Source organism: Astyanax mexicanus, unplaced genomic scaffold (assembly GCF_023375975.1).
Source record: "Astyanax mexicanus isolate ESR-SI-001 unplaced genomic scaffold, AstMex3_surface scaffold_36, whole genome shotgun sequence".
Lineage (NCBI taxonomy): Eukaryota > Metazoa > Chordata > Actinopteri > Characiformes > Acestrorhamphidae > Astyanax > Astyanax mexicanus.
In genome coordinates, this window is record NW_026040046.1 from 1,454,229 (window position 1) to 1,481,979 (window position 27,751).

Sequence of the window (27,751 nt, forward strand, 5' to 3'; positions counted from 1 at the left end):
TTAACAGGCGTGACATTTATTCAGCCAGCTTTATGAGGTAGAGTCTCCTGGAATTCAGGCTTTCAGTTAACAGCTGTGCTGAACTCATCAAGAGTTAATTACTTGAATTTCTTGTTTCTTAATGTAAAGTTTGAGAGCATCAGTTAAAGTAAAGTAGTGAAGAGGTAGAGTTACAGGTATACAGTGAATAGTGAATAGAAGAACTAGAACTCAGGTAAGTGCAAGTGCCTTAAGTGCAGTCACAAACACTATTAAAAATGTTATGATTGAACTGGCGCTCATCAGGACTGCTTCAGAAAAGAAAGAGAGTTTCATCTGTTGCACAGGAAATTTGGCAGTGTTAAATCAAGACTAACAGATGAACAAGTGACAAAAGATCAACATTGCAACAATCGAGCAGCGCTAAACGATCAGATCACTAAAATAGTTCTACCTCTAAGGGTGGCCAGCATCAACAACTGCCGTTACATTTCTGAGCAAGCTTCATGCTGGTTCACTTGTTTTGCATTTTGACATTGAATTTAATTAGACAGATTCATTTTACTGTAAGTAATGGCATTACATTTTTATAAAATCAGTGACATCACAACGTTCATACCGTTTCCTGCTGCAGGTTCAGCAATTAGTTAATAATATTCATTTCATTTAATATTTACACCCTGCCGTGGTAAAATATCACAGTAATTACAATTACTTCGGAAAATGTGAATATAATTTGTATCTTTGAAACAGAACAGGTTAACGTGACGCCACTCCCAATATATATAATTGAGGGACAGAAGGCACAGTATTCTGATAATGACCTGTTAACTATTGACATATTGTAACTATAAATCAACTATTTCTCTATTTGGGGAGAATTTAGTTGTTTTCCTCATTATTGTTTATTGTGTTTTAAAGAAATATAAGTCTTAATAAAGCTTATTTTAACATGCAAAAGTTGCCAAATTAATAGAAAATAACTTTTTTTTTTTAACTAGGAGAAATATATGATATATGATATATGAATTTTCACTGAAAGGATTTAAATGTCTTTTCAATTACCTGAAAACATTTTTTTATCTTTAATTTGCCAAAACTGCATCCAAAAACATTTCACTTTCCACCCACATGGTTTGTAGTTTCAACAAAAAGCATGGACCTTTTTTAACAGCATATTGCACAGTGTGACTGCACCAGCAGTCAGTTCTGAATAAACTGAAAGGAAATAAAAGGTTAAATAAAAAATCAACTAATTCCAAGAGTGCTTGGCCTCTACCTTCGATCCACATTTTAAATAAAAACAACAATAAAAATGTGCTTAGAATGACATGTTGCCATTTTGGTTTCAACCCATTATATGTTTTTGAGCCTCACATTATAAATATTCATTCATGCTGTTAAAACTAACAAACAAAGTTCACAGTATAAATACTTTTAAAGTCATTCAATGACCGCAATTTTTGTTTTTGTACAACAAAATGCAAATGTATTATAAGGAAATATATTAAGTGACCACATGCCGCCTATCTTTTCACCAGTCCTTCATGTTGGCCTTCTTGAGTCCTGCCAGAATTTGATCAGCTGCTGTGGAGAGCTAAGGATGGTGGTGATCACTCTTTGAAACTCTTCCCGCTGATAGTTCCCGTTAAAGTAGGCTTTAAACTGTGAGGGATTGGGAGGGGTGGAAGGAGCAATGCCTAGTTTTTTTAGGCAGGTGCCCACGTATGCGTCCTCTATGTTGAATGGCTGAATGTCCTTTGAAACTTCAACGAGCTTCTTTGGAAGGTCATTGGAAAAGATGTAGCCCATTCCTAGAAGGTAGGTTGGGTAGTAGTCCTCCGGGTAGAGTTCCTGTGGCACGTACCACTTGGACGCTGGGTCTCGGACGACTGGCCGGTTCCACATAACCATCCCGGTGATGTAGTTTATTCTGGGGGTTTCAGGTGCCAGCAGCAAGTTCATCATGTTGTCCAGATTCAGGAACATGTCAGAGTCGACCTTCATTGAGTAGGCTGCCTGAGGGCAACGTCTGGCCAACCAATCCATGATGACCATGGTCTTTATGGTCAGGTTGAGGTAGGTGTCCATGAAGTCGCTCTGGATCAGGTCGTGGTATTTCTGGCTCTCCAGGTTCAGCTCCTCCTGTTGCTTCTCAGTCTTGATTCCAGGCAGGCCAACCAGAAACAGCACCGTGACGGTTTTGCCCTGGACCACAGTCTCGTTACCCCACGTGCTCCGGATGGCATTTCGAGCCTCCAGTTCATGTGGAGCCACTGGGACCATGAGGACCAGAAACGGGTTCTCCTGCTTGCACTTATCTGGCTCATCCAGAATGAAGTGGTAGTTTTGTGGGTATGCTGCATTGTAAGGTGTGGGTGCAACAGTGCTCATTAAGTCTTCAGTAGCTTTGGTGTTTGCACGGCTGGTCACACTCATTACTGCAGGTGTGCTGTCGGCTGTAGTTCTCTGGTCTGTGGTTTGCATGTGTCTTGGTCGAGGAGGTGAGTGTACTGTTAGATTTCTGTAGTAAGAGTAGATATTATCAGAAACACTGCTGATCCAGTCATTGGGCAACTGGATGTAGTAAGTGACTGACACGGTAAAGGTTATACACAGTAATAACATGAAGCAGCTCCTGGCCTGGAACTTGCAGCAGCTGAATAAGGCCATCTTCTGAAAAACAAAAAATAAGAGACAAGTGGTTGTGATAAATCTGCATGATTATTTTTACTTAAGCAAAAACAGCTTGTAAAAGAAACCACCACATTTAATCTGTTGAGCATCACATCAAACAGTAAACAGCGTTATAAGAATATTTAACAACTTTTTGAAAAGTTTCCAGGAGAGAACATTACACAAACAAATGTGCATGCTCCAGGAACATTCTGTAAACGTGTAACATTATAATGGTTTGCGTCGCATCATGTTTCCAGCTAGAAGAACACTAAATGTTCAAAGTAGTTGGCACACGTGTAAAATTGTTACATAAAAACATTTTAAGAACATCCAGAAAACCTGACAGAGTTTTCTGTATCATTTAGACAATGTCCTACGAACCAAAATTGTTAGGGTAAGAGTCAATACTGTCTAAGCATGGACACGCTGGTTTCTTTCCCTTTCATTTTAAAGAAATGAAGCCAAAAATGTCCACGCTTGTGTCAAATTTTTATCATGAAGCTGCTTACTAGAGACAGGAGGAGGAGTCAGCCCTGCACACTCATTTCTTAGACCTTTGAATTCCCCCTTTTCTCAGACCAAGTGTCTCAGACTCAGGGCCGCCGCTCTGCATACGCAGACAACGCAGCCAGCGTTAGGCCTCAACCATTTTGCAGTTGCAGGGAGCCAAATTGACTGAGAATGAAATGTGTTGAAATTATGACATTATTAAATTTAAAACCCAATGTGAATTATTTATGATACGCTCATCTTTTTTGTCTTTAAACATTGCATGGGGCACCTACTCTACTACTTAAAAGCGGCACGTTATTATTTTTGTGCATAATATAATGCCCCCACCCCTATTGCCTGAAATGGCACGGCTCGGTTTGCTCTGTTGGTTGTTGCCAGATGTGACATTTTCCAGTCAAATAAATAATCAAAAAATGCATGGAGGCGCTAAATCTTGCGCATGTTTAACCATTTTTAAAGTGTATGTGGCCATTCTATACAAAAACTTGTCCAGTGCAATATTTGTGTAAGTTAAAAACTTAAAATAAAATAAACAAATAGGATGAAAAATCGTAACTTATCTGGCAACCTTAGTCCTAACTAAAGTAGCAACGCTACTTGAGTTTGGCAGGAGACAAGTTCACCGCGCGAAGTTGCTACTAAATGGTAATTCAACTATGAAGCGACGGTTTGAGTCTGGAGCTGAGAAGAAGAAAAAGAAGCAGAAAGATGAGGCCCATGCATCCCTTTCTGGTGAGTAACTTCGATGATAAAGGTTTAAATAGTTTTGATTACTTCATGTTCAGTGGTGTTGCCTGAGCTAGTTACATTGGCTTTGCTGATTTGGTAGCTTTAAACGCTTAACTAGAAACTAATCTGGGTATTGCAAGGCACGTGGCACGTTTGCAAATAGTAGTAGTGTAGTTGAAGATTTTTAGTGACTTTAATAAAAAATTAATAAACAGAGTAGCCTACCTATTGACTAATGCCGTCAGTGCACTATCCAAATGGTCTGTATGACAGCAGGATCAGACAGCTCTATAGATTTTGACAGGCTGATATAAATACACCACGAGTATAAACGATAATTTCATAACCTTTAAGGCTGGCTTGTGTAAATGACGTGTCCACTGCTTAAAATAGACATGCATCGTTTCATTTATTATTTATACATTATAAATAGTACTCTTGTGCTGTTCTTCACTGTTATTGGCCTTACTTATAACGTTGTAAATATTCACAGTTACATGTGTAATTTTAATAAATAGTAAAATTTTGCGTAAACCTTTTGTGTTTGTGTGTGTGTGTGTTTTTTTTTTTTTTGTTTTTTTTTTTTGGGGGGGGGGGGGGGGGGGGCCTCCCTGACCAGTTATGCTTAGGGCCTCCAAAACCTTAGCAGCGGCCCTGCTCAGACTGCCTTCATTGAGTTTACAGCACAATCTGAAGTTTTCAAAATTATATAAAATGTTTATTATGTGGTTTTATTAATTCACAGTCAGGAGCCAGCTCTCTACATTTAATTCAAAAAGCAAGTTCTTAGAGCCTGATCGCTCGCAACCGACCAATCACTAGTCTAAAGGACCAGCAGCAGAGCAGATATTTCTGCCCAGTCAATGTTATATCCATATCCCAGCAGTAAAAGTGCAATTCATGTGTATTATTACCAAACCATTTACAGTTCCATCAAATTACAGTTCCAGAGCTCAGCTCTGTCTGTTCTGTTTACTAATCAGATTAAAGTTCAGTTCCGCCCCCGAGCTGCTGATGCTGCTGCAGAAAGTCAGCTCACCACAGCGTCTGTCTCATGCTGTGAGAGAGATACCACAGGCTCTTCGCTCTGTTCACAGTCAGACTGTATAAGCAGTGGTGTGCAGGGAGGCCCGCCTAACCCTTCAGAGAAGGGGTGACAATATGTGCATACAAATTTGACTGACAGTGGTACTAACCAATCAAAACTGCTTTTCAAAATGGCCTCTGACCAAACTTTAGGCTTGATTGTTGTGGGCTGTTGTACCTGATACTGTTGTAGTTTGTAGCTGTGTTTATGGGCTGTTAATGTGCATTAAGTGCATAAAACTATGTCTAGACAGAGAATATGAAGTAATTGTAATATTCATACATGTGTATTGAGGCTGATCCCTTTATTTCTGCTGTAGATTGAAATTATTTCAGTTTCTCAGTAAAGATAAATATTGGAGTTAATAACGTAATTTTGGGAGTTTGATCCACGCTCTTACTCCTCCCACTCTCCGACCTTTATAAACCGTCACTTCCTCTCTACCTGCGTGTCGAACAACCTCGCACTCCCTCCTCCCCATCTTCCTCCTTCATTTATTTCTCTCTTTCTCTTCCTGTTGCTCTTTGCGTGGGGGGGGCTTCAGAATCACGCTTTTTCAGCGAAGCTGCCCCGAACTCCTGCCCAACCATCTGAGTTCACCCTCCCTCTACTTTCCTTCTCTTTCTATAAGGGTGTGGGGAGATACTAGCAAATGAGACAAAAGATCAACATTTCAGTTTTTATTTCCAGGTATTTACATCTGGATCTGATACACAGTTCAGAAGATCCACACACACATCCTGTCTGAACCCACCCATTCTTTTCGTGAGTAAAGTATTGAAACAGATACATTTAAAGTTAATTAAGGTAAATAAGACTTAATATTTAGTCGCATTCTTCATTTGCAGTAGCTGCATCATATCTGTGACCCACTGACATCACTAAACCTCTGCATTCTGCTTCTGTGGTGCTTTTCAGGCTGCAGGGGGTTCTGGGTCATTATCTTACTGCATGATTAAAGATCTCCTGAACACTTTAGTTTCATCTTTCTTTAAATTCACAGACAAAATGTTTCTGTAGATTTCTGAGTTCACTTTACATCAATATAGAATAATGAGCCCATCCCAGAATAAGCCATGCAAGCCCAAATTACAGCACTACCTCCATATTAAAGTCTGTTGAATAATCTGAAAAATAGCACTATGACAAAAAAGAGAAAAATAAAGAAATGTGGAGGAGGGGCAAAAACGTTTTCACACCACTGTAAATGATTTTTTATTTACTGTTACCTTTTGTCCAATATCACCACTTATTTACTCTTTATTTACAGTTTATTTACAGTTAACTTACTGTATGTAAAATATCACTACTAATTTACTATCTATTTGCTATTTATGAGTTTTTTATTTTATCAATTTGTTAATTGTTAACAGTATTACTAATCACTTGTTACCACAGCATATACACACTGGAGAATTGCCTCCCTAAATGTTACAGTCTTTTATATTTACTTTTCACAGTTTTTTATGTTTTCTGCTTTAGTTTTGTTTCTTGTTTTATTTGATACCTCAAAGCAAAGATAAGTATATGTGACATGCTGCACTATAATTATAGTTACATATAATCAGACTTCTATGAATAAAAATAAAAATAAAGCCCAATTCACACCGACTACGAATTTTTAGACATAAAAAACGGAGACAATTTTTAAAACTGTGGAACTCACCGTCGCTGTGCTGAAGACATTACAGTGCTCTCTCTCTCTCTCTTGCTTACACACACACACACACACACACCACACACACACACACACACACACACACACACACACATCTGCATTTCCTCTTCCTCCATTTAAACTCTCTGATAGAGATAGATAGATAGATAGATAGATAGATAGATAGATAGATAGATAGATAGATAGATAGATAGATACTTTATTGATCCCCGAGGGGAAATTCTTGACATCCAGCAGCAGGTGTGTACAAAAAGTTACAAAAAGATAAAAAAAATATAAATAATACATATAAATACAACAAAATAAAAAATAAAATGAAATTATAAAAGTACAGTCTTTAGTGTGTGTGTGTGTGATGTAAAATGGAGGTAGTGCAGTTGAACACCAGTTGATGTGCATAAAGTAAGGATAAGGATAACTGATGTCCGCCATACAGAAAGTGCAAACACAGTTATATAATAATTTAAATTTAGCAGTGCAAATGATACGTAAACAGTAGATGAATGAACTAGTGAATGAACTACTAGTGCAAAATAGGGTAGAACTATAAAAATAGTGTTATGGGCATCAGCAAGATAGTGTGACCATAGCTGGGGGTGTGTCCATGGTGTGGCCAGAATTGCTGGAAAGAAAAGGTGTCACAGAGTCTTCAGTTTGCTGTGCTGAGATGAGTTGAAAAGTCTTATGGCCTGAGGGACAAAAGACTTTCAGAGTCTGTCTGTGGAGCAGGACTGGGACAGCAGTCTGCCGCTGAATGAGCTCCTCTGCCTGGTGATGGTGCTGTGCAGAGGGTGGTGAACATTGTCCAAGATGTTCAGCAGCTTGCTGAGGGCTCTCCTCTCTGCCAGTGGTGTTAAGGACTCCAGCTCTAATCCCAGCACAGAACCAGCTTTCCTCACCAGCCTGTTCAGTCGTCCAGCATCCCTCTTGCTGATGCTGCCTCCCCAGCACACTACAGCGTAAAAGAGGACGCTGGCTACCACAGACTGGTAGAACATCAGCAGGAGTTTTTGGCAGATGTTAAAGGACCCAAGCCTTCTGAGGAAGTACAGTCTGCTCTGGGCCTTCCTGTAGAGGGAGTCAGTGTTCACTGACCAGTCCAGCCTATCGTCCAGGTGCACACCAAGGTATCTGTAGGACTTGACCACTTCCACATTGACCCCCTCGATGGAGATTGGCTGCTGAGCAGAGGGCCTGGACCTTCTGAAGTCTATGCACATCTCCTTGGTTTTGGAGATGTTCAGCTGTAGATGGTTCGTTTTGCACCACACAACAAAATCCTCAACCAGGGTTCTGTACTCCCTCTCATCACCATTACGCACACACCCCACGATTGCAGTGTCGTCAGAGAAGTTCTGCATGTGGCATGACTCTGAGTGGTATTTGAAGTCTGATGTGTACAGTGTGTACAGGACTGGAGAGAGAACAGTCCCCTGTGGTGCTCCTGTGCTGCTGATCACTGTATCAGAGGAGCAGTCCCTGATCCTGACATGTTGTGGTCTCCCAGTAAGGTAGTCAGTGATCCAGGTGACCAGGTGCATGTCCACCTCCATCTCCATCAGCTTGTCTCTCAGCAGTAGGGGCTGGATGGTGTTGAAGGCACTGGAGAAGTCGAAGAACATGACCCTCACAGCACCTCCCCCCTTGTCCAGATGAGAGTGAGCTCTGTGCAGAAGATAGAGGATGGCATCTTCCACTCCCACCTTTTCCCGGTACGCAAACTGCAGTGGGTCCTCAGCATGGTGGACCTGAGGTCTGAGGTGGTCCAGCAGCAGTCGCTCCATGGTCTTCATCACATGAGATGTCAAAGCAACCGGCCTGTAGTCATTCAGCTCCTTCGGGTGTGCCTTCTTAGGAACTGGAACGAGGCAGGTTGTCTTCCACGTGGCAGGAACTCTCCCTAGACGCAGACTCAGGTTAAACACATGTTGGAGGGGCTCACCCAATTCTGGGGCACACTCTGTCCGGGCCAGCTGCCTTCCTGGGGTGAAGTCTCCTCAGCTGTCTCCTGACTTGGTCTGCAGTAAAGGTTGGTGGACTGGAGGAGCTGATTTGTCTGCTAGCTGATAGTGTTGATGATGATGAAGAAGATGGTTGGGGTGAGGGTGATGGTGGTGATGAAGATGCTGGAGGTGAGGGTGATGAAGATGATGATGGAGGTGATGAGGGTGGTGGTGGTGAAGATGGAGGTGAGGGTAATGGTGGTGATGATGATGATGATGAAGATGGTGGAGATGGAGATGATGATGGTGGTGGCGGTGGAGATGGAGATGATGGTAAAGCTGCAGGGGGTAGAAGGAGGGGGCAGCAGGAGCAGGACAGTCAAACCTGTTGTAAAAGTTGTTAAACCGGTTTGCTCTGTCCACACCCTCATCTGCTGGGTTGCCGCTGTTGTTCTTGCACCCAGTGATGGTTTTCATCGCACCCCAGACCTCCTTCGTGTTGTTATCTTGCAGCTTTCTTTCCACCCTTTTCCTGTAAGACTCCTTGGCCTCTTTAAGACGTACCTTGAGTTCCCCCTGTACGCGCTTCAGCTCTACCAGGTTTCCATCTTTGAACGCCCTCTTCTTTTGGTTGAGGAGGTCCTTGACGGTGCTGGTAATCCAAGGTTTGTTGTTTGGAAAGCAGCGTACAGTCTTTGTGGGAACAGCAACATCCATACAGAAATTCAAGTAGTCTGTAACACAGTGAGTCACCCCCTCAATGTCCTCGCCATGTGGGTGCAGCAGCACGCTCCAGTCAGTGGTGTCATAGCAGTCCCTTAGGGCTTCTTCTGCTTCAGGAGACCAGACTCTGAATGAGCGTGTGGTAGTGGGCTGCCTCAGTACCAGTGGTTTGTACTGAGGCTGTAGGAAGACCAGGTTGTGATCTGATCTCCCCAGCGGTGGTAGTGGAATAGCCCTGTATGCATCCCTCACATTAGCATACAGCAAGTCTATGGTTCTGTTCTTCCTGGTGGGACAGTCCACAAACTGGAAAAAGGCAGGCAGTGTAGAGTCCAGCGTTACGTGATTAAAATCACCAGTAATCACATAGAAGGCGTCAGGGTGCTGTGTCTGCAGCGCTGCGACGGTGGAGTGGATGATGTCACACGCCGCCTGTACGTCCGCTCTCGGCTGAATGTAAACACAGACGAGGATCGCGTGAGAGAGCTCCCGCGGCATGTAATAAGGTCGGAGACTCACCGCTAACAGTTCAATATCCCGACAGCAGATCACCTCCTTCACGTTTACATGTCCAGGGTTGCACCATCTGTTGTTAATGAAAAGCGCGATCCCCCCACCTTTCCGCTTCCCGCATAGCGCCGGGTCCCTATCCCCTCTCACTGTAGAGAAGCCGGGTAGCTCCACGTTAGCATCCGGCGTGTCGGGGGTGAGCCAGGTCTCGGTGAAACACAGCACGCTACACTCCCTGTAGAGCTTCTGATTCTTCACCAGACACGCTAGCTCGTCGGTTTTGTTGGTCAGTGAGTTGACATTCCCCATAACCACCGACGGAACTGAGGGTTTGTACCTCCAGCGCTTCTCCGTACTCTTAGCCTTTAGCTTAGCCTTTAGCTTAGCTCCGGCCCTACAGCCTCGGTAATTCCTCCTTAGTTCCCCCGGTATTGTGTGGACAATGCCCCCACGTCCCGCGGGTCGAAGGGCCAGCAGTTCTTCACGGGAATAAACACGATATTCCTCGCTGCCCCGCATGTTTACACTAAAAATATCCTTAGGATATAAATAAGATGCACACTAGACGTGTGTAGTAGCACAGAGACGATAAATAAACGTAAAAAACTCGAAAAAACACACAAAGGAGACGGAGCTACTGGAACAGGCAGCCACTCGCGTCGGCGCCGGAATAGATATGATACCTCAGTAACTCAGCACATAACGATAGTCTTATTTAAAAGGTGTTAGACCTCAATCACACTTCACTATTATTTCTTTCCCCTCCAAAACATACAGGTTAAATCATGGTTTTAATTATGATTAATCACAGAATCTAATGCTGATTGTTTTATGTACATTTAAAGTAGACTCTGAAGCTCCACAGACACCTACCTCGACTGTTTACTTCAAACATCTACATCTCTACGCTCTTTCTTTTCTGTTTCGTACTTCATATTTTACTTCTATAGCAGCTTAACACTTATAAACATATAAAAAGCTAAACTTTATATGTTAACTTTTAATCACATTCTTGTTTCTGCTTTCCTTGTAGTTATCAACATTAATCCTAGATGATTGAATCCTTTAATTCATTGAAATAATTATGCTTTTTAAGTAAATAGAAATAGTGTTAAAGAGTTTATTAAACAGAGGGATTTATTGTAGATACTTTACTTTAAAAGTACAAAGCAGTCATGCATGGAGGAAAAAGAAATCCTGTATAGCAGGAAAAGATGTGTTACATCGATAATCATTTTATAATTGCATCAGGCCATTGTCACTTATGCTCACCAACGACTATATATAAACCACAATAATGGGTTATTGTGGATGAGCTGCATTCTGAACAGGAGGGAGATGGATGGTTGTCGGGGCTGGAGTGGTGATTTTAGTAAAGTTGTCACCATGAAGTCATACTTTGCAATGTGAGGAACATGGTGAGGAAATGAAAGAACCACAGGCACAGTTCTAGTTAAGGCCTGAAGTAGCAGAACAAGAAAAATCTCAGATAATCAGAGATGAAGGATGGTGAGAACAGTGATAGTCAAACCCACAGAGCAGCTTCAAACACCTACATCATCATCTTACTGCAGATGGAGTCACTGTGCATCGTTCAGCTATTCAGCTCACTTTACACGAGGAGAGGCTGTATGAGAGAGAAATGCAGAAGAAGCCTTTCTGAGCACACGCCACAAACAGAGTCGCTTCAGGTATGCTAAAGCTAAAGCACATTCAGACAAGCCGGCTTCATTTTGGAGTAAAGTGCTGTGGACCGATGAAGCTTTGAGTTATTTGAAAATTAAGTTATTTGCAGGTGGTTATTTATGCATGGAGGAAAAAGAACACAGCATTCCAAGAACAACTCTTGCTCCCCACAGTAAAATGTGGTGGTGGTTCATCGTGCTGTGGGGCTGTGTGATCAGTGCAGCTACTGAGAATCTTGTTAAAGTTAAAAATCGCATGGATTTCAGTCAATATCAGCAGATTCTTGTGAACAATGTTCAAGAGTTGAAGTTGCGCTGGGGCTGGATACTTTAACAAGACAACGACCCTAAACTCTGCTCCAAATCTACTAAAGCTTCATGCAGAGGAACAAGTACAACCGTCTGGAATGATCATCTCAGTCCCCAGACCTGAATATTATTATAAATCTGTGGTGTGATTTAAAGATCAGAAACCATCAAACCTGACTGTAATTTTTCAGTTGGGGTTTAAAGTATTATTGCACACTTCCTGTAAATCCCACAAACTTCATTTTAATTTTTAAATATAACAGTTGTCTTCTGCTATATGATATATTTAACTGAAATAAGTGCCAAAAAACAACTGTTTATAAAGAAAAAATATAAAAATATTATCAGTGATGCCCAAACCTTTTCATACCACTGTATGTTATTTTTTTATAGTCTATAATTGGGTAAATTTAGGAAGCTTCTGTATGAGGTTGACTTTGCTCACAAAAAAGTTACAGTTAAATATACAGATGGCAGCTATACAGATGCATCGTGTTCTATAGATTTAAACATAATGTTAATCAGTTGATTATTAAATGGCTTTACTGTAGAAACTAAAGAAACTGGTTACAGTGTAGGTTTAAGCTCTGTCTGGATGATAGTGAGCGAGGTAGATGTATAGGTAACTGCAGGAGAACAGCCCAATCGATTGTGTACGGCCCTGAGCTGGACTGGAGACCCCTGAAAACGACTGGTTATGAACTGAATGCAGCGACAAACTGGGTGAGCTTCCCTTTAAATTCTGTGGTTAATTTAGGAAAGTACAGCACTGTTATCAGAACCCTCCTCAACAGGGCTCCTCCCACTAGTTGCTGACAGAGAGGAATAGGAAGAAAAGAAAAGTGAAGATAGTGGTAAGTAATAATTTACACTGGATAAATTAGGCCTGCATTTATAAACTGTGTGTTCAAGTAATGAACTAGAACAGTTAGTTGAATGGTTGGTAATATGGCTACACACTGTAATATATTACATTACCAGTACAAGAAAAATGCAAATCTGTTCTAGATTAACTGTTTATCATCTTTAACTGCAATACCTTATCATTCTTTAATTCAGTTGTTACATAGCTTTTTGCCTGTGCTAGCTATTCTACTGTGATGATCTGTGGGGAATAGGAATCACCAACAGTAATTCTCTGCATCATTAAACCCTAAAACCAAACATGTCTGTTCTTTAAAGCCTCAGGTACATCTGTCTAATTATTAAACAGCAAAATGCTTAAATCTGCTGCGTTAAGCTATAAGTAAATGTAAATGTATTAAAAATACATTTAACATTCATTGTAACTAAAACATAACTAATAGTTCTTTATTTGTTGGTTGTTATGGGATGGTGTTTTTTTTTTGGCAAATATTTAAATGAAAACCTTTCTCTTCGTGCAGTTTATGCAATATATAAGCAGTATTTGAGCTGATATAGGGAGGGTGAACTTAAACAGGGTGTCTCTGCTGTGGTTCCTGTGGGCTTGGGGCCTCCAGATGTGTTGAAATGATTGAAGCTATAGAAACTGTTGGTGGAGGGAAACTGCACCTTTGTGTCTGTCTGTAGTGTACAGCTTTTTTGACAAAACTCAAAGGTAAAAGTGGCCCAAATCTGATTTTTTTTTACCAAATCTGCTGTTTATATTTGGTTGATCATTTTTATTAGACCCATATTACACGTTTAACACGGTTTGTATTGTGTAACTGCCGTGCATGTGGAAACAGCAACGCTCCACGTAAAACTGCTGTTTCATTCTTGCAAGAACAACTGTAGTAATCAGGTAGTTCCTGTTCCTTTTTCTGTTTTCACCTTCTCTCCTCACATCTGCTTCCCTTCTCCTCACTGCCTTTTTTCATTTTCTTTGATGTAAAAGTCATATGAATTCCACTTCTTTATTGTATAAATTATGTGTTTCCAGTAATAATATTCTCCAAGAGTCCCATAAAACATAAAAAAATGAAAGGGTTATCGTATCACACCACTAAAGTTCTCTTTCTCATCTTTTGAGGTATATATTTAAGTGATATTACTGTATCATTTTAGAGTAATGGAATACCAAACTTAGGAAAAAATGGTATTCAGTTGTTTATAAAAACAGATTTGATTACGTGCTCTCCTCTGCTGTCTGATTCAAGCCTAAAACAGGCTAGAATTTTTGTCTGTTAAATTGTCTTGTCAGCTGTATTTATTGTAGTGTTAAAGTTTTATTTTGCACTTTCGTTACACTTTTGCACTTAAGGTTGTCTATTGTATTGTTATTCCACGTTGCACTGTGTACCTGTACTCAGATATAATTAAAATAAAAGCCTCTTGATCTTTGCTTCTGGGGCAGAAATCTGTATCCAGTGTTTTGAAATTGGAATCTGTAGTAATTTCACACTGATTGTTCTTTTAATTCAAGAATACAGTTTTAAACAAAACACCACACCACGAGCAAAGCGTACTAAATCTTTATGCATATGTATAAATATGGCAACAGTAGAGATATAGAGACTTTTTTTTATAATATATTAATATATAGACTTTTCAGTAACTTTTAATTTGAAGTGTATCTGAATAAGGACTAACAACACATTCATAAGCACTGAATAATGCATTTATAAAGCAGTACTTTCATATTAATGAATAGCTTATGCTACTACTTGTAAAATAACATAAGACATCTAATGAAATAAATACGGCTGAATTGACATAACATGCATTGTTGTAGAATATAACACTTTCCTCCTTATTGTCACCAGGGCAGAACTAGTTTATAACACTGTTATGACGCATAATTTCCAAAGGATGTAGCATTCATAAGACAGAACCATGTTTATGAATAATACAAATTAGTAAAATAAAATTGTATCTCATTAAAGCATGGCTTTATAAATACATTATTAAATGCTTATGAATTTAATAGTAAAACATTATTTTTCAAATACAGTGTTAATGACTTTCTGTATAAGATAATTAATCTTATACAAAACTGGTTAGTATATCTCTGACAAAATATAATTTTTAAGTATAATTATAGCATCCTTAAATAAACAGGTAGTATGAATACACGTTTGTGAATACGTTAGAGATTCCCTGAAGAATCCGTCAGTAGCTCACACTCTGCTAGCTACACAGTGCTAAAGGTAGACTTTTCTTACCTCTCTGACGGTGTTTGAATTTATCTATTCAGATGAATTCATGCATAACTTAAAGTAAGGGATGTGAGAACAGTGTGAGTAACAGGCCTGTATGCCGGGTGGTTTGTAACTTCCTTCCTTTCTTTTTATGAGCAGGGAATCATGCTGGATTGCAGCTAAACATCTCTGCATCAAAACCTAATCTGGGGTTTGATAACAGGTGGATGGAGCTGTGCTGGTTAGATCGCAAACATACCAGCTCATCTGTGAAACACAGTGGAGGTAGTGTCATGGCTTATTCTTCATTGATGTAAAGTGAACTCAGAAATCTACAGAAACTTTTTGTCTGTGAATTTAAAGAAAGATGAAACTAAACTTTTCGGGAGATCTTTAATCATGCAGTAAGAAAATGACCCAGAACCCCCTGCAGCCTGGAAAAGCACCACAGAAGCAGAATGCAGAGGTTTAGTGATGTCAGTGGGTCACAGACTGAATGCAGTTACTGCAAGTGTGGCACTAAATATTAAGTCTTATAAATACTTTATTTGAGGTTTATTTGTTCCAATAATTTTGCTCACAAGAACAATAGGTGGGTTCAGACAGGATGTGCTATCTTCTGAACTGTGTATCAGATCCAGATGTACAGTACAGGCCAAAAGTTTGGACACACCTTCTCTTTCAAAGTGTTTTCTTTATTTTAATGACTCTTTAAAAATAACTGAAAAAAATATATATTCTAGTTTCTTCAAAACATTCACCCTTTGCTCTGATTACTGCTTTACACACAGAGAGACAACCAGCAGAAGAGATCTGTTTGGGCCAAGAAACACAAGGAATGGACATCAGACCAGAGAAAATCTGTGCTTTGGTCTGATGAGTCCAAATTTGAGATCTTTGGTTCCGACCGCCGTGTGTTTGTGAGACGCAGGAAAGGTAAACGGATGGATTCCACATGCCTGCTTCCCACTGTGAAGCATGGTGGAGGAGGAGCTGTGATGGTGTGGGGTGTTTTTCTGTTGGGGATTTATTCGAAATCGAAGACACACTGAACCAGCATGGCTCTACTACAGCATCCTGCAGCAACATGCCATCCCATCTGGTTTGTGTTTAGTTGGTCGATCATTAATTTTTTAACAGGACAACGACCCCAAACACACCTCCAGCCTGTGGAAGGGCTGTGTGACCGAGGAGGAGAGTGATGGAGTGCAGCGGCAGATGACCTGTCCTCCACATATATACCTGTCCAACACTATATTAAAGCAGTGTTATACTGAATCACTGGAGCACTTTTTTTGCAAAAAACAGCTCACATGGCATTCATTCATTCTAGAGACAACTAGACATTTTTACATGAAATTAAAAATGATGAAATGAGACCTTTAAGATGCATAGTAGAGAGTACAGTACACAGTGACACAGTGTTGGATGATGCTAGTCTCTGACATTGCTAATGCAGACTTAGTGCCGTTGGCTAATGCTGGTAGTAATGTGCACTTTTGAACTCTTGAACTTCTGTGGGTTCTGGTTATTTTTCCTCACATGTTGATGTCTCACTGATGTCTCACTGATGTCTCATCGGGGAGAGCTGCTGATTAACTGACACTAAACCTTAGGGATGACCTACTGTTCATCTTAGGAACTACAGGTCGATCTCACCTCCTTCAGAAACTCACTGTTCACTCCACTGGCAGAAGCATGAAGTCTTGGCAAAGTTACAGATGACCAGTTATCAGGGGCGTAGCAGCAAATTCTGGGCCCTGTACTCTCTCAATGTTAGTGGGCCCTTAAACATGCCAGTACACAAAGAACGTGAAAAAAAATAGTAGTCAGGTCCACTTTTCCCCCCACTACCACACCCATGCCAGTTATCATTCTCAAACCATGTTGCAAATCTGACTCCGTTTCTCTCTATGTAAGCCACTCAGGTGCTCATTCAATCTCGCCTTATTTTTAGAATCGACTACTTCCTGTTTTACAGTTATCCTTCCGATTGGTCTTTTGCTGCGAGTCATTAGATTTTGTGAATATATCTATGCCGGAGGTCTGAAAATTAGGTGTGTTTAGGTACATTTCTGGCGTATTGCTATCTTGGCAGCGAAAAACACAAGTGCGCCACAGACTGAATACAACCTAGACAACAGTAAAATGTCTATGCTATGGTGGCTTGCCTAAAGTCTTCAAATGCCAACTAAAGACACATCCTTTAAAGAGTTCCTAAACTAATATATTTCTCCCGTGTCTTTAACATTATCAAAGCTTGATGTATCTTTCTGATTCCTGTCTCTATAAAGAAGCTAAGGTTAATCGAAGTTAACAACAAACACTTTTGAAAGTCATGTAAAGAACATCTTCTAAATACCTTCGACTGTAAATGTTAAACTGTAACAGTTTTGCGGTTTGGAATTGGACCGTTTTCTGGCTCTGATTTGATTTTGCTGGGTGATCCTTTAAAGGAGAAACACCAGTTTTTTTAAAGTTTATGGTTTGATACTTCCTTGTTCTGAAATCTTCAGTACTCTTATCTATGCAGAGATAAGTACAGATTGTCATCATAAGGCCTCTTTAAAAGTCTCATGTAACTTAATGAATGCTGCTCTTGAGGAAGGAGCGCAGCATCGTAACTGGAAGTAAAGTTTTAAGACATTATCTTCGTCTTATTTACATAACCAACCAACGCACTTTCTGGGAGGGTTTTTTTCCCATGGCTGCCTGCCTGCATTCCTGACCAGTCCCAGGAAATGTCAGAAACTCTGTGCTTTCTATTAAATTTTGCTCTGCTAGAACAAAGTGCTCAAAACAAAGAATCAGAAACTGGATCCACTAGATCAGATTGCTACACTAAAATTTACAACACTATGTGACAAAAAAGTGGGTTTTTTTGTTTGTAGGCAAAACGAATTGCATAGAATCAAATTTTAAAACAAAATGTTAAAATCAGGAATTCTGAAATTGTTGTTGTGTCACTTAAAATGGATTTTAAACAGGCTTTTTTTACACAGGTAGTCATGTGACTTCTTTAACACAATAATACAAAGACACAAATGAGTCTTTTTATTATTGTTTCCTGATTCCTTTTAAAATTCCTGATTTTAACATTTTGTTTTAGAATTTGATTCTATGCAATATTCAACATTTTCGTAAAGCATGTGAAGTGTTAAATCAGTGGAAGCTCAATACACAATATAAAATACACTTTTATATTGAGCTGGTTTTGTTTTTATCCTTTAAAAGTTGTGGAAAGTTCTCTCCGGTGCTTAATTTTGTGCTTTAACTTACGAAAACTTAAGCTAAGTTCAAACAGCAGGTAAAAATAACTCAAATCTGATTTTCTGATAAAAGCAGATGTTTATTACAGGCTGTTCTCACTATCCCTTTAATGTGAACCAGGGGCGTCGCCTGGTCTGGGCTTCTGGGGCTTTAGCCCCGAATAACTTTCCAGTAGCCCCGAATCGTTTCGCTCAGCTCAGCTGTATTATTAATGAGGAGACAGGCTGTGAATGGAAAATCTCTTAACGCCAATCACAGAGCCAGTTCAAGGATAAAGTTTCGCCCTTCAGGAGAAACAGCCAATCAGCTCACTGGTTTTGCAGAGTGTGGTGGGCTAGTAGGAAAGATTTTTGAGTTCTTGTATCGGTTTCAGTGCTGATGTTAAAACTAATCTGAATATACAGAGATTTTTTCTAAAAGAAAGGTAACGGAGCTAACCAGGTAAACTGTGATGAGTTTAAAACACACAGATCAAATCCCACTGTGTGCTTAATAAATTACAGCCTATAACAGTCAGTCAGCTTAACTTTAAAATTAGCTAGCTTAGATACAGTCAAGGTTTAAGAAAATATGTTTAACTTGCCTTGATGTGCCTGAGCAGCTATCTTTACATATCCAGGCAACTCCCATGATATGCACCATATTTTTACTGTACGGTTTGAGCTGTTTGAGTCTGTGTAACTGATGCACTACAGAAACTACAGAGCAATATGCTGTTTCGGTTTAGTCCTCCACAGAATGATCGGAGTTATCAGGTTTCAGTGGTTACAGGTTACAGCTGGACTTTTTTACTAAGAATCCAATAAGCTCTGTGTTGTTTGTTTTCTACTGATGCTGAATCCTTGTTTTATGGTCAGGTTTGTCCACTTCTTTAGAACCACTAACCGGAACTATTCTGTACACAGTGAAAAGTGTTAAAACAAAGAAAATGTTTTATACTTTAGATTCTTTTAAGCAGCACATTTATTTTTGAGGACAGATCTGCACACTCTTGGTATTTTAATCTCAGTGTCTGAACAATAGCTGCTGCTTTTCCTTCACACTGTGAAACTCCAGCTCATCCCAATTAAATCACCTCAAATCAACATCTGAGTTTTTTGTTTACTAGATAATTCTATATGTATCCCTTAATTGTTTTCATGTCTTTAATATAAATCTGCAATGTAAAAAATAAATTAAGTAAAGAAATAAGAAAACCATTTAATATGGTGTGTCCAAACTTTTGACTGATACTGTACATATATATTTGCAAGCTGACAATCGCCAATCTGAATGTAAGTGATTTTTGTATGTATATATTATATCTAATATAATATAATATAATCAGGGTGTTTTCACTCAAAGTCTCTGGTGTTTAAGATGATGAAGAGCTTTTAGAACTGGATCGGTTTACACAGTTCACATAGTGCTTTACTTATGTAAGGGTTTGGGAAACACTCTTTAATTAACGATCAATGTTAAATATGAGTTAACATTGGTTTTAGTGTTACGAGGCTTTTGGGAAACCCACCCCGGATCTGGATAAGGCGTAGCATAGTGCCTTGATGCCACCAGAGGGTGCTATGTGAGAACACAGTGGTCCAGCATGTCAGCACAGGTCCTATAGGTTAACCAGACAAAAAAAATCTACTTAAAGCTGCTAAAAAGAAACAAGTAAAGACCCTCCCCCAGATCTCTGTTTCAGTTTATAAACTGTACCTATCAATTACCTACTGAGTAGCAGTGCCATTACCTTCTGTCATTATCTCAGAACCAATACCTCCCATCTCCACCACATTCCAGATTCCCACACTGCTTCATCACCTTCACTTCAACACATGCCTCTCTACATGTCTCAATTTAAAATAACACTTTACAGTAAAGTTACATTTACTATCAGTATTTATTACACTGACACTACTTAATACATTACTAATAATTACAAAAACTACAGAATTCATTATTTGGTGATATTTAATAAAGGAACACTCAGTACACAGACAGGCGGCGATATCCTCACGTCTCTAGAGCTATTGTTATTCTGTTCTACACCTGTGCACCCCTCTCAGAGCGTGTTCACTAACAGTCCATCCAGCGGTGCATTCAATACCATTCTGTTAGAGTGTCTTAAACATTACTGCAGACATTACATCACTCCTCCCAAAACAGACTTTGGTAACTTAGCACAAATACATTTCACAGCATCTCTGTAGTAAACAGTAGTAAAGTGTCTGCAGCAACATATACCTCTTCTTCAGATTGAGTGTAACAGTACAGTTTTTTTGTTTTATGAAGAATCTGACATACTTGTATCAGAAATATATTAGTACTGGTATCAGTAACTAATAAACACATCAGCATTTGATACTGTACTCTGTGTGACCGACTATGTCAATGTCTTTAGCCATTCTGGAACACAAGCTGCTAAAGTCATGCATTAGTGAGTCTTTTATCCCTCTGAACCTGACTCATCATAATCAGTTAGGTGGGCCGGGTATCTCCTGTTTCTCCTGTGAGGGGACCTCGGTGCTGGAATCCTCACTGTCAGGATCAGGTGTGGAGTGCTGAGCACTGTGTGAAGAAAGAGGAGTTCTTTGTGATTGAATGTCCGTTGCTGTGAGCAGTGAGCATGGAGTTTCAGTGTGGGGATCACTGTTGCAGGGTTTTGTCGGCTTGCTGTTCTCCGGCTGTCGGTGCAGTACTGTGTTGCTGAGTTTGAGTGTTCTCTCTAATCACATGTGTTAGAGATGGTTGGAATTATGTGGATTTTATGCTGGAACATAAGCTCTGCTGGAGATGTGTTAAGTGTCTGCTTCCATGGTAGGGCTGATGAACCTTTCTGCTGTGGCGTTTCCTTGTGGCCACAGGGGTGTTATCTTTCTGTGTGTCAAAAACTGATGGGGGTCCATTGTCTGTCTTAAGGACTCTGGGGATCCTGAACTTTGAAATATCTTGTCTAGAGCAGGGATCACAGTATTAGCTGAAGTGCATCTGACAGTCTCGACAACGTGTGTGTGTGTGTGTGTGTGTGTGCACTCATCCATAATGACCTGCAGGTATTCGCCAGTTAGAAGTGGGCCATAGAAGCGTCAGCGTTTACTGTGTGTCAAGGGGACTCGGGTAGTTGGGACATTCTTAGGGGCTCCCTCTGTGTCTCTGGTTTTGACCATGAGCTCCTCTTTCTGATACCTTACCTTTGACTTGAGCTGTGTCTTTGTTCATACTCTGACCTTGTCTGGGTTCTTTGGTTTGAGTCATGATTGGGAAGACCCATGGTGTAAGGTCAGTCCCTGTTTCTATGATGTCATTCTCCCCTAGCTTTTGCTGCTCTTTTTCTACTTTTTGGAAGATATAGAATGGGACACGCAGGTGTGGCTGACAATCTCTAAAATTAAATTGAAAGTTAAAGTTTTAACCTGCCTGTGCCTCGGACGAGCTCTGGGTGTCTGTTCACAAGCTGATCTGCTTTAATGAGGCCTAACTGTGCTGCTGTGTCGTAGCCTAGCAGGAACCTAGGTATTTGGCTGCTGTAGTCACACACACATTTTCATCTCTGCTGCTAGACTGACTCTGAGCTAGTGAGTGTGAACACTTTCTTGTGCTGCTTATTGTACACTTTGGGCTTTGGGTTTTTGCAGGTTGCTTTTGACACACATTGTCCTGCAGAGAGATCCAGCTTACCACACACTTTGAAGTTCTTTCTCGTGCAGGGAAATCCTTTTCATGTGGATATTTTCCACCACAATTTCTACACTGAATGTTTGATTTGTTGGCATTTGTGACTTTTGTTTGGTTGTCTCCTCTGTTGTACTGCATTCACTGATGCAGACACTCCTGCTGGGTTGGGTTTTGTCAGTCGCTTGTCGCTCAAGCTGAGAAGATTCTCTAAGCTCATGTTGTTCAGCTCAGCTGTTTAAACTTGTTGTTGTTTCCTTAATATTTGATGATACATACTGATCATGTTATGAGTTACTACAGAAATATACTCCTTAATGGTTCTAGTGTCAATAATTATTGTGACATTATTTAATCATTCAACGATGTTCATCGTGTACTGTCTGTTATTCATGTTCATATGATTTAGCCACTCTTTAAAAGCCGATTTGCATAAAAGCATCAAAAAACAAATGATTGAATGAAAATATAATCCTATTATAAATGTAGATGTAAATGAGTAAAGCCTACTGTCCACACTAATGATCAAAAGGCTTTGCTGTTTACTTTACTCAGATTCTGGTCTGAAAACCAAGAAAGAATAGACTATGACCTCTGTACCTCCCCAGCCCAGGTCACCCCTTCATAATACATCAACTACCTTTATAATACCCACTGACAGGAGGCTGGGTGTGGTAGGTTTTGTGGTGTTTCAACGAAACTTTCAACGAAACTCAGTTAATGCACGTGATTAATTTGTAAATTAATTTTACCCCAACTTCTACCATAATCTGCCCCGCCCCCCTGCCCAAAACACAGATTTTTTTTCTGGAGCGGTTCGCTTGTGGTGAGAAAGTAAACTGGTTTTGATCCGACCAGCTGATTATGTGCAGTTTAATCTGATATAATAACCAGATAAAATACTGTTATGATCAACAGTATGTCTCTTCTGCTCCATGCTGTTTACACACTAAGAGCGTGGGCTGTGCTGCATTAACTGCTCGCAGCCATGACACAGAACACTGTTTTAAAGCTCTGGGTCAATTTTTCAGCGTTCTGTGTTAAAGCACGGAGATACGCACTGGAACAAAGAATCTTCTTACTATATTTACTTTCTCTGACCAATCACAGGAGACAATGTGCTCGTGTGGTTTATTGGTGTGTATTTGGTGTCTTTAGGTTTATGCCTGTGTGAAACCAAACCAAACAGAGGGGAAAAAACACTTCAAATAAACAAACTCATCAACTAGCAAATTTTCCAATCAGCGGCTAAAGTAACGCGCAGTAACAGGGTGTCGAAAATAGTAAATAGTATTCCTATCACTGTCCCTACCTGCCAAAACCAAAAACATTATTATGGTAACACTTTATAATACTGTTCCATAGTTAATAGGTAACTAAGCAGGAACTAAGCAGTATCTAATTAATAGGGCTGCATTAACACCTAAATATTTTCTATTAACTACCAGGTAGTACTGAATAATTACTCAGTAGATAGTACTGAACTAATGATTATAGTAGTTCACTATTAACTCCACAATAATTACTGAGACTTACATATCTCCCAGAGAACTACTACTAATTATGTCTCCTTTATAATAACTATTCATTAATTACTGCTCAAATCAACATTAATTACTGAAAACCCTTACATCCCACCTGGGGAACTATCTAAATCAGGCATATTTGAGTTAAATGCATATTAATTGAAGGCATATTTGAATTAAGCAAGTGACACCATTTGTAGTAGTGGTAACCTTAATTACCTTATTATCCTCAGTTCCTTCCTAATATTAGCAACATATAGTAAAATATTTAGTGTGTATTACTCTGCTTAACCATCAATTTTTGGAAGAAAAAAACAACATTATAACGTAATATTATTGCATAGAAGACATTGATGAAAGTTCTCCAGAAGGCATCTAAGACTCTAAGAATGACTGTAAGACTGTAATAATGTAACAATCATTGCTTTAATATTAGGTATCAGCCTTATAAAAGTGCATCTTCAGCGTTTGCAGTCTCACAGAGATTTATTTTACTGCGCATTATTAGGGCAATTACGGTAATTTCACAGCGGACGCAGATCTCCAGGTCCTTCGTGTAAATTCTCTGCTGTGCTGCTGCTGCTGCCGGAGGAGGATTTAGAGAGACTCTGCTGCTTTCATATTTCTGTATTTGATTGAAAATAAACTAGTAATCAAGATATTGAGATCTTTTCCAGCTTATTTTACCCCCGGATCAGAGGAGGACTTTTTGTGGGTTGTTAATCAGCTTTAGGATGTGTGTTAGCTAGCTAAGTTAGCTAAGTTGTGTGTGTAGTTAGCGTTAGCCAGCTAAGTTAGCTAGGTTATGTGTATGTTAGTTAACTGGCTAACTTAGCTAGGTTATGTGTGTGTTAGTTAACTGGCTAACTTAGCTAAGTTGTGTGTGTGTTAGTTAACTGGCTAAGTTAGCTAGGTTATGTGTGTGTTAGTTAGCTAGGTTATGTGTGTTCGTTTGCTAGCTAAGTTAACTTTTATGTGTGGGTTAGTTAGCTAGGTTAAATGTGTGTTAGCAAGTTAAATGCATGTGTGTTAGTTAGCTAGTTTAAATGTGTGTGTTAGTTAGCTAGGTTAAATGTGTTATAATTATTATTATTATTATTATTATTATTATTATTATTATTATTATTAATGTATATTTCCCTTTATAATACTGTGACATGATCTGCAGTAACTCCTAAAGAAGAACACAGTAACTCCTCAGTAATTAGTAATTAGTTAACATGTTTCTCACTTTATAATACTGTGGTATGATCTGCAGTAACTCCTCAGTAATTAGTAATTAGTTAACATGTTTCTCACTTTATAATACTGTGGTATGATCTACAGTAACTCTTAAAGAAGAACACAGTAACTCCTCAGTAATTAGTAATGGGTTACCATGTGCTGCTGTTAACTCCTGAAAAAAGAAGACAGGGACCCCTTATTAATTATCTATGAAGAACACAGGGATACCTAGTTCGTTATCTAACACAAATATTTATTCATTTAAACATGATTTCCCCCAGAATAAGGATGTAGGACACAGCCTACAGTAAAGCTGTATGTGAGCCATCACTTCTACTGAGCACATCTCCAGGAGGACTGAAGAAAATAAACACCTGTAACACACTGACAGAACATTACAAAAATGGGGGTTATGCAGATTACTGCACATTTCAGTGTGTCTAACATTTGGAAGATATTAAGCAAACTAAGGTAAGGTTAATACATGATAAGTGGTGTCACTGACTTTAATATCACCACTGATAGAATAACCTGCAGCAGCAGATAAGCACACTGATAGAGGCTAGCGGTCCGGCGCTGTGGAATTACCGTAATTACCCTAATAATGGGCACTAAAAGTCTGTGAGACTGCAAGGCTAAAGATGAACGTTTATAAGGTTGGTGCTGAAAATGAAAGCAGTGACCATTAAAACAAAATTGATTACAGTCAGTCTTAGAGTCTTAGATGCCTTCTGGAGAACATAAATAATGTCTACTATGTAATAATATGTTATAAAGTTTTTTTTTTCTTTCAAAAATGGGGTTTAAGCTGATTACGACACCCTGTAGTATTTTACTATATGTTGCTAATATTTGGAAGATAATGATGATAATAAGGTAATTAAGGTTACTACTACTACAAATGGTGTCACTCAAATATGCCTTTAATATCACCACTGATGTAATAATTGTTTGTGTAGACTGATTTAGATCTATAGTTCCCCAGGTGGGATGTAAGGGTTTTCAGTAATTAATGTTGATTTGAGCAGTAATTAATGAATAGTTATTATAAAGGAGACATAATTAGTAGTAGTTCTCTGGGAGATATGTAAGTCTCAGTAATTATTGTGGAGTTAATAGTGAACTACTATAATCATTAGTTCAGTACTATCTACTGAGTAATTATTCAGTACTACCTGGTAGTTAATAGAAAATATTTAGGTGTTAATGCAGCACTATTAATTAGTTACTGCTTAGTTCCTGCTTAGTTACCTATTAACTATGGAACAGTATTATAAAGTGTTACCATTATTATTAAGTGGGACCAATCACTTTTTGACTTGCAGAGGGCGGGACTAATTTCGTGAGAAAACACTAAGGCTTCTGGAAGGGTAATAAAAGCTACGTCACTGACTGAGAGCACGAGAAGTAGGCGACGCACACGGCGTCCTCAGGATACCAAAAACACACAGACATGCTCTTAATTCAGCTGCATGGCGCACAATTTACCTGTGCACTATAGATCACTAGGAGTTCTAGATTTTCAAGATTTTTTATTGTCACGTCACAGAATACAGGTGTACATGTGAGTCAAAAACTTGGGTGCAGATTCCCACCAATGAGCAGAGAACATTAATTAGCGGTGCTGAGCTCTTGTTAACGTTGTGCAACTCTTCCCAAATCACCTGGGTTGGGTTTTTATATCAGGACAAACATTTTTTTTGTCTAATTACATAACTGCATAACTATGTGTTCCTTCATACATTATAAGTCTTTAATATTAATCTACAATGTAGTAAATGATGAAAATACATGTTTGATATCAGAGGGATGACACTATACATATATGTATTCACACATATATGAGACCCTGAGTGGCAGAGAGGCTTCACTGCTGTTCTGGGACAACTAGCTGTCTGAGTTCTGGGAACCTCTCCTGTTCCACACGGTGTAAACTCATACACAGGTCAGAAGATCTTCCCCTTCACTCTTTTCCTCTCTTTTCTTCTCACAGACACTTTTTGATGCAGAAAGACTGTTTTCACAAACAACACCATGATAAGAAGTTTGATTGTCCTCCTGCCAGACAGGCTGGAGCTGATCACATCACCTCATGCTGTGGTAAATGAATCCTGTCTCAACACTATATACATGTATAGTACATTTGTCTTTTTGATGCTTGAACTATATAAATACTATACAAAACTGCTACAGTTAAAGGTTGCTTTTTCCTTCGGACAGTGATGATGTGTATAGTATTACCAGACAGTACAGGTATACTGGAAGTATGTGACTTTATATAGCTATTCTACAGTAAGCATGCATTTAAGATTTTTTATACTGTACTCTTATTGTAAAAGTATAAATGTTTAAAATTGTTTTATATGTATAGTTTTTACATTCTTTTTGGGATTACAACATTTGATATACTGACATTTACATTAAAGAAAGGCTAAAGCAAAGCAAAGAACAGCAAACATTACGCAGCAGGTTCCCAGACAGGGATTAAGCCCCGTCTGTTAGACGGGTGTTACGTTGGTGCAAATAACTAACAAGAATAATGTGTATATACTGAGTATAATTTAATGTGATTTTAATTACATATTAGTACCGTAATTTAGTATAAATGAATGGTTCCACAACTAATTTAAATTTTAATTTCAGCACAATTTACATCTTCTTCTTTACAGGCGCAGCCAGTTAGACCAGATCATGACTAAAATCAGATACTAAAACAATCCTAAACTACAAAACCCGCTCCACATATCTCCACATCAATCCTCCAGTTTCTGACAAATGAGACAAATGTGTAAAACTAAACAATCAGACTGTAAGAGTGCAAACTAATGATGATTGAAGCCAGACCGGATTTGCAAACCACAGCTTATTTCCATGAATGACAGAGGGCAGCTTACCTGAGCCGGGTCCTGCCGGAGGGCCGCTGAGCTCTGAGCCAGAGTGTGTTTATGTTTATGGAAAAGTGTGAGAGGTTAAACTGCGCTGGGTGAGTGTGTGTGTGTGTGTGTGTGTGTGTGTGTGTGTGTCCGGACCGTAAGTAAGCGTCTGCTTATCTGCTGGAGTTACAGGATTACAGCTTCCCCTCCCTCCCTCCCTCTGACCTGCGCTCAGGTGTTCCCCCACTCAGGAAAGGAAAAGGCAGGG

General features: G+C 39.4%; 1 protein-coding gene across 2 annotated transcripts; it reads right to left on the reverse strand.

The window, feature by feature from the left end:
- Positions 1-27,652, reverse strand: b3galt10.1 (beta-1,3-galactosyltransferase 10, tandem duplicate 1). 2 transcript variants are annotated; one of them, XM_022687147.2, is made up of 2 exons: positions 27,505-27,652; positions 1-2,655 (listed from the first exon to the last, which is right to left on the reverse strand). In XM_022687147.2, exon 2 carries the CDS (start codon positions 2,650-2,652, stop codon positions 1,525-1,527), a length of 1,128 nt encoding a protein of 375 aa, XP_022542868.2. In that variant the 5' UTR covers positions 2,653-2,655; positions 27,505-27,652; the 3' UTR covers positions 1-1,524. The 2 variants fall into 2 exon arrangements, with proteins under 2 accessions (XP_022542868.2, XP_022542869.2); XM_022687148.2 differs by lacking the exon at positions 27,505-27,652 and adding an exon at positions 6,654-6,707.
- Positions 27,653-27,751: the final 99 nt, after the last annotated feature.

Coding starts and splice junctions, on each gene's coding strand:
- b3galt10.1 (XM_022687147.2), bottom strand. CDS start 2,652: ATGGCCTTATTCAGCTGCTGCAAGTTCCAGGCCAGGAGCTGCTTCATG.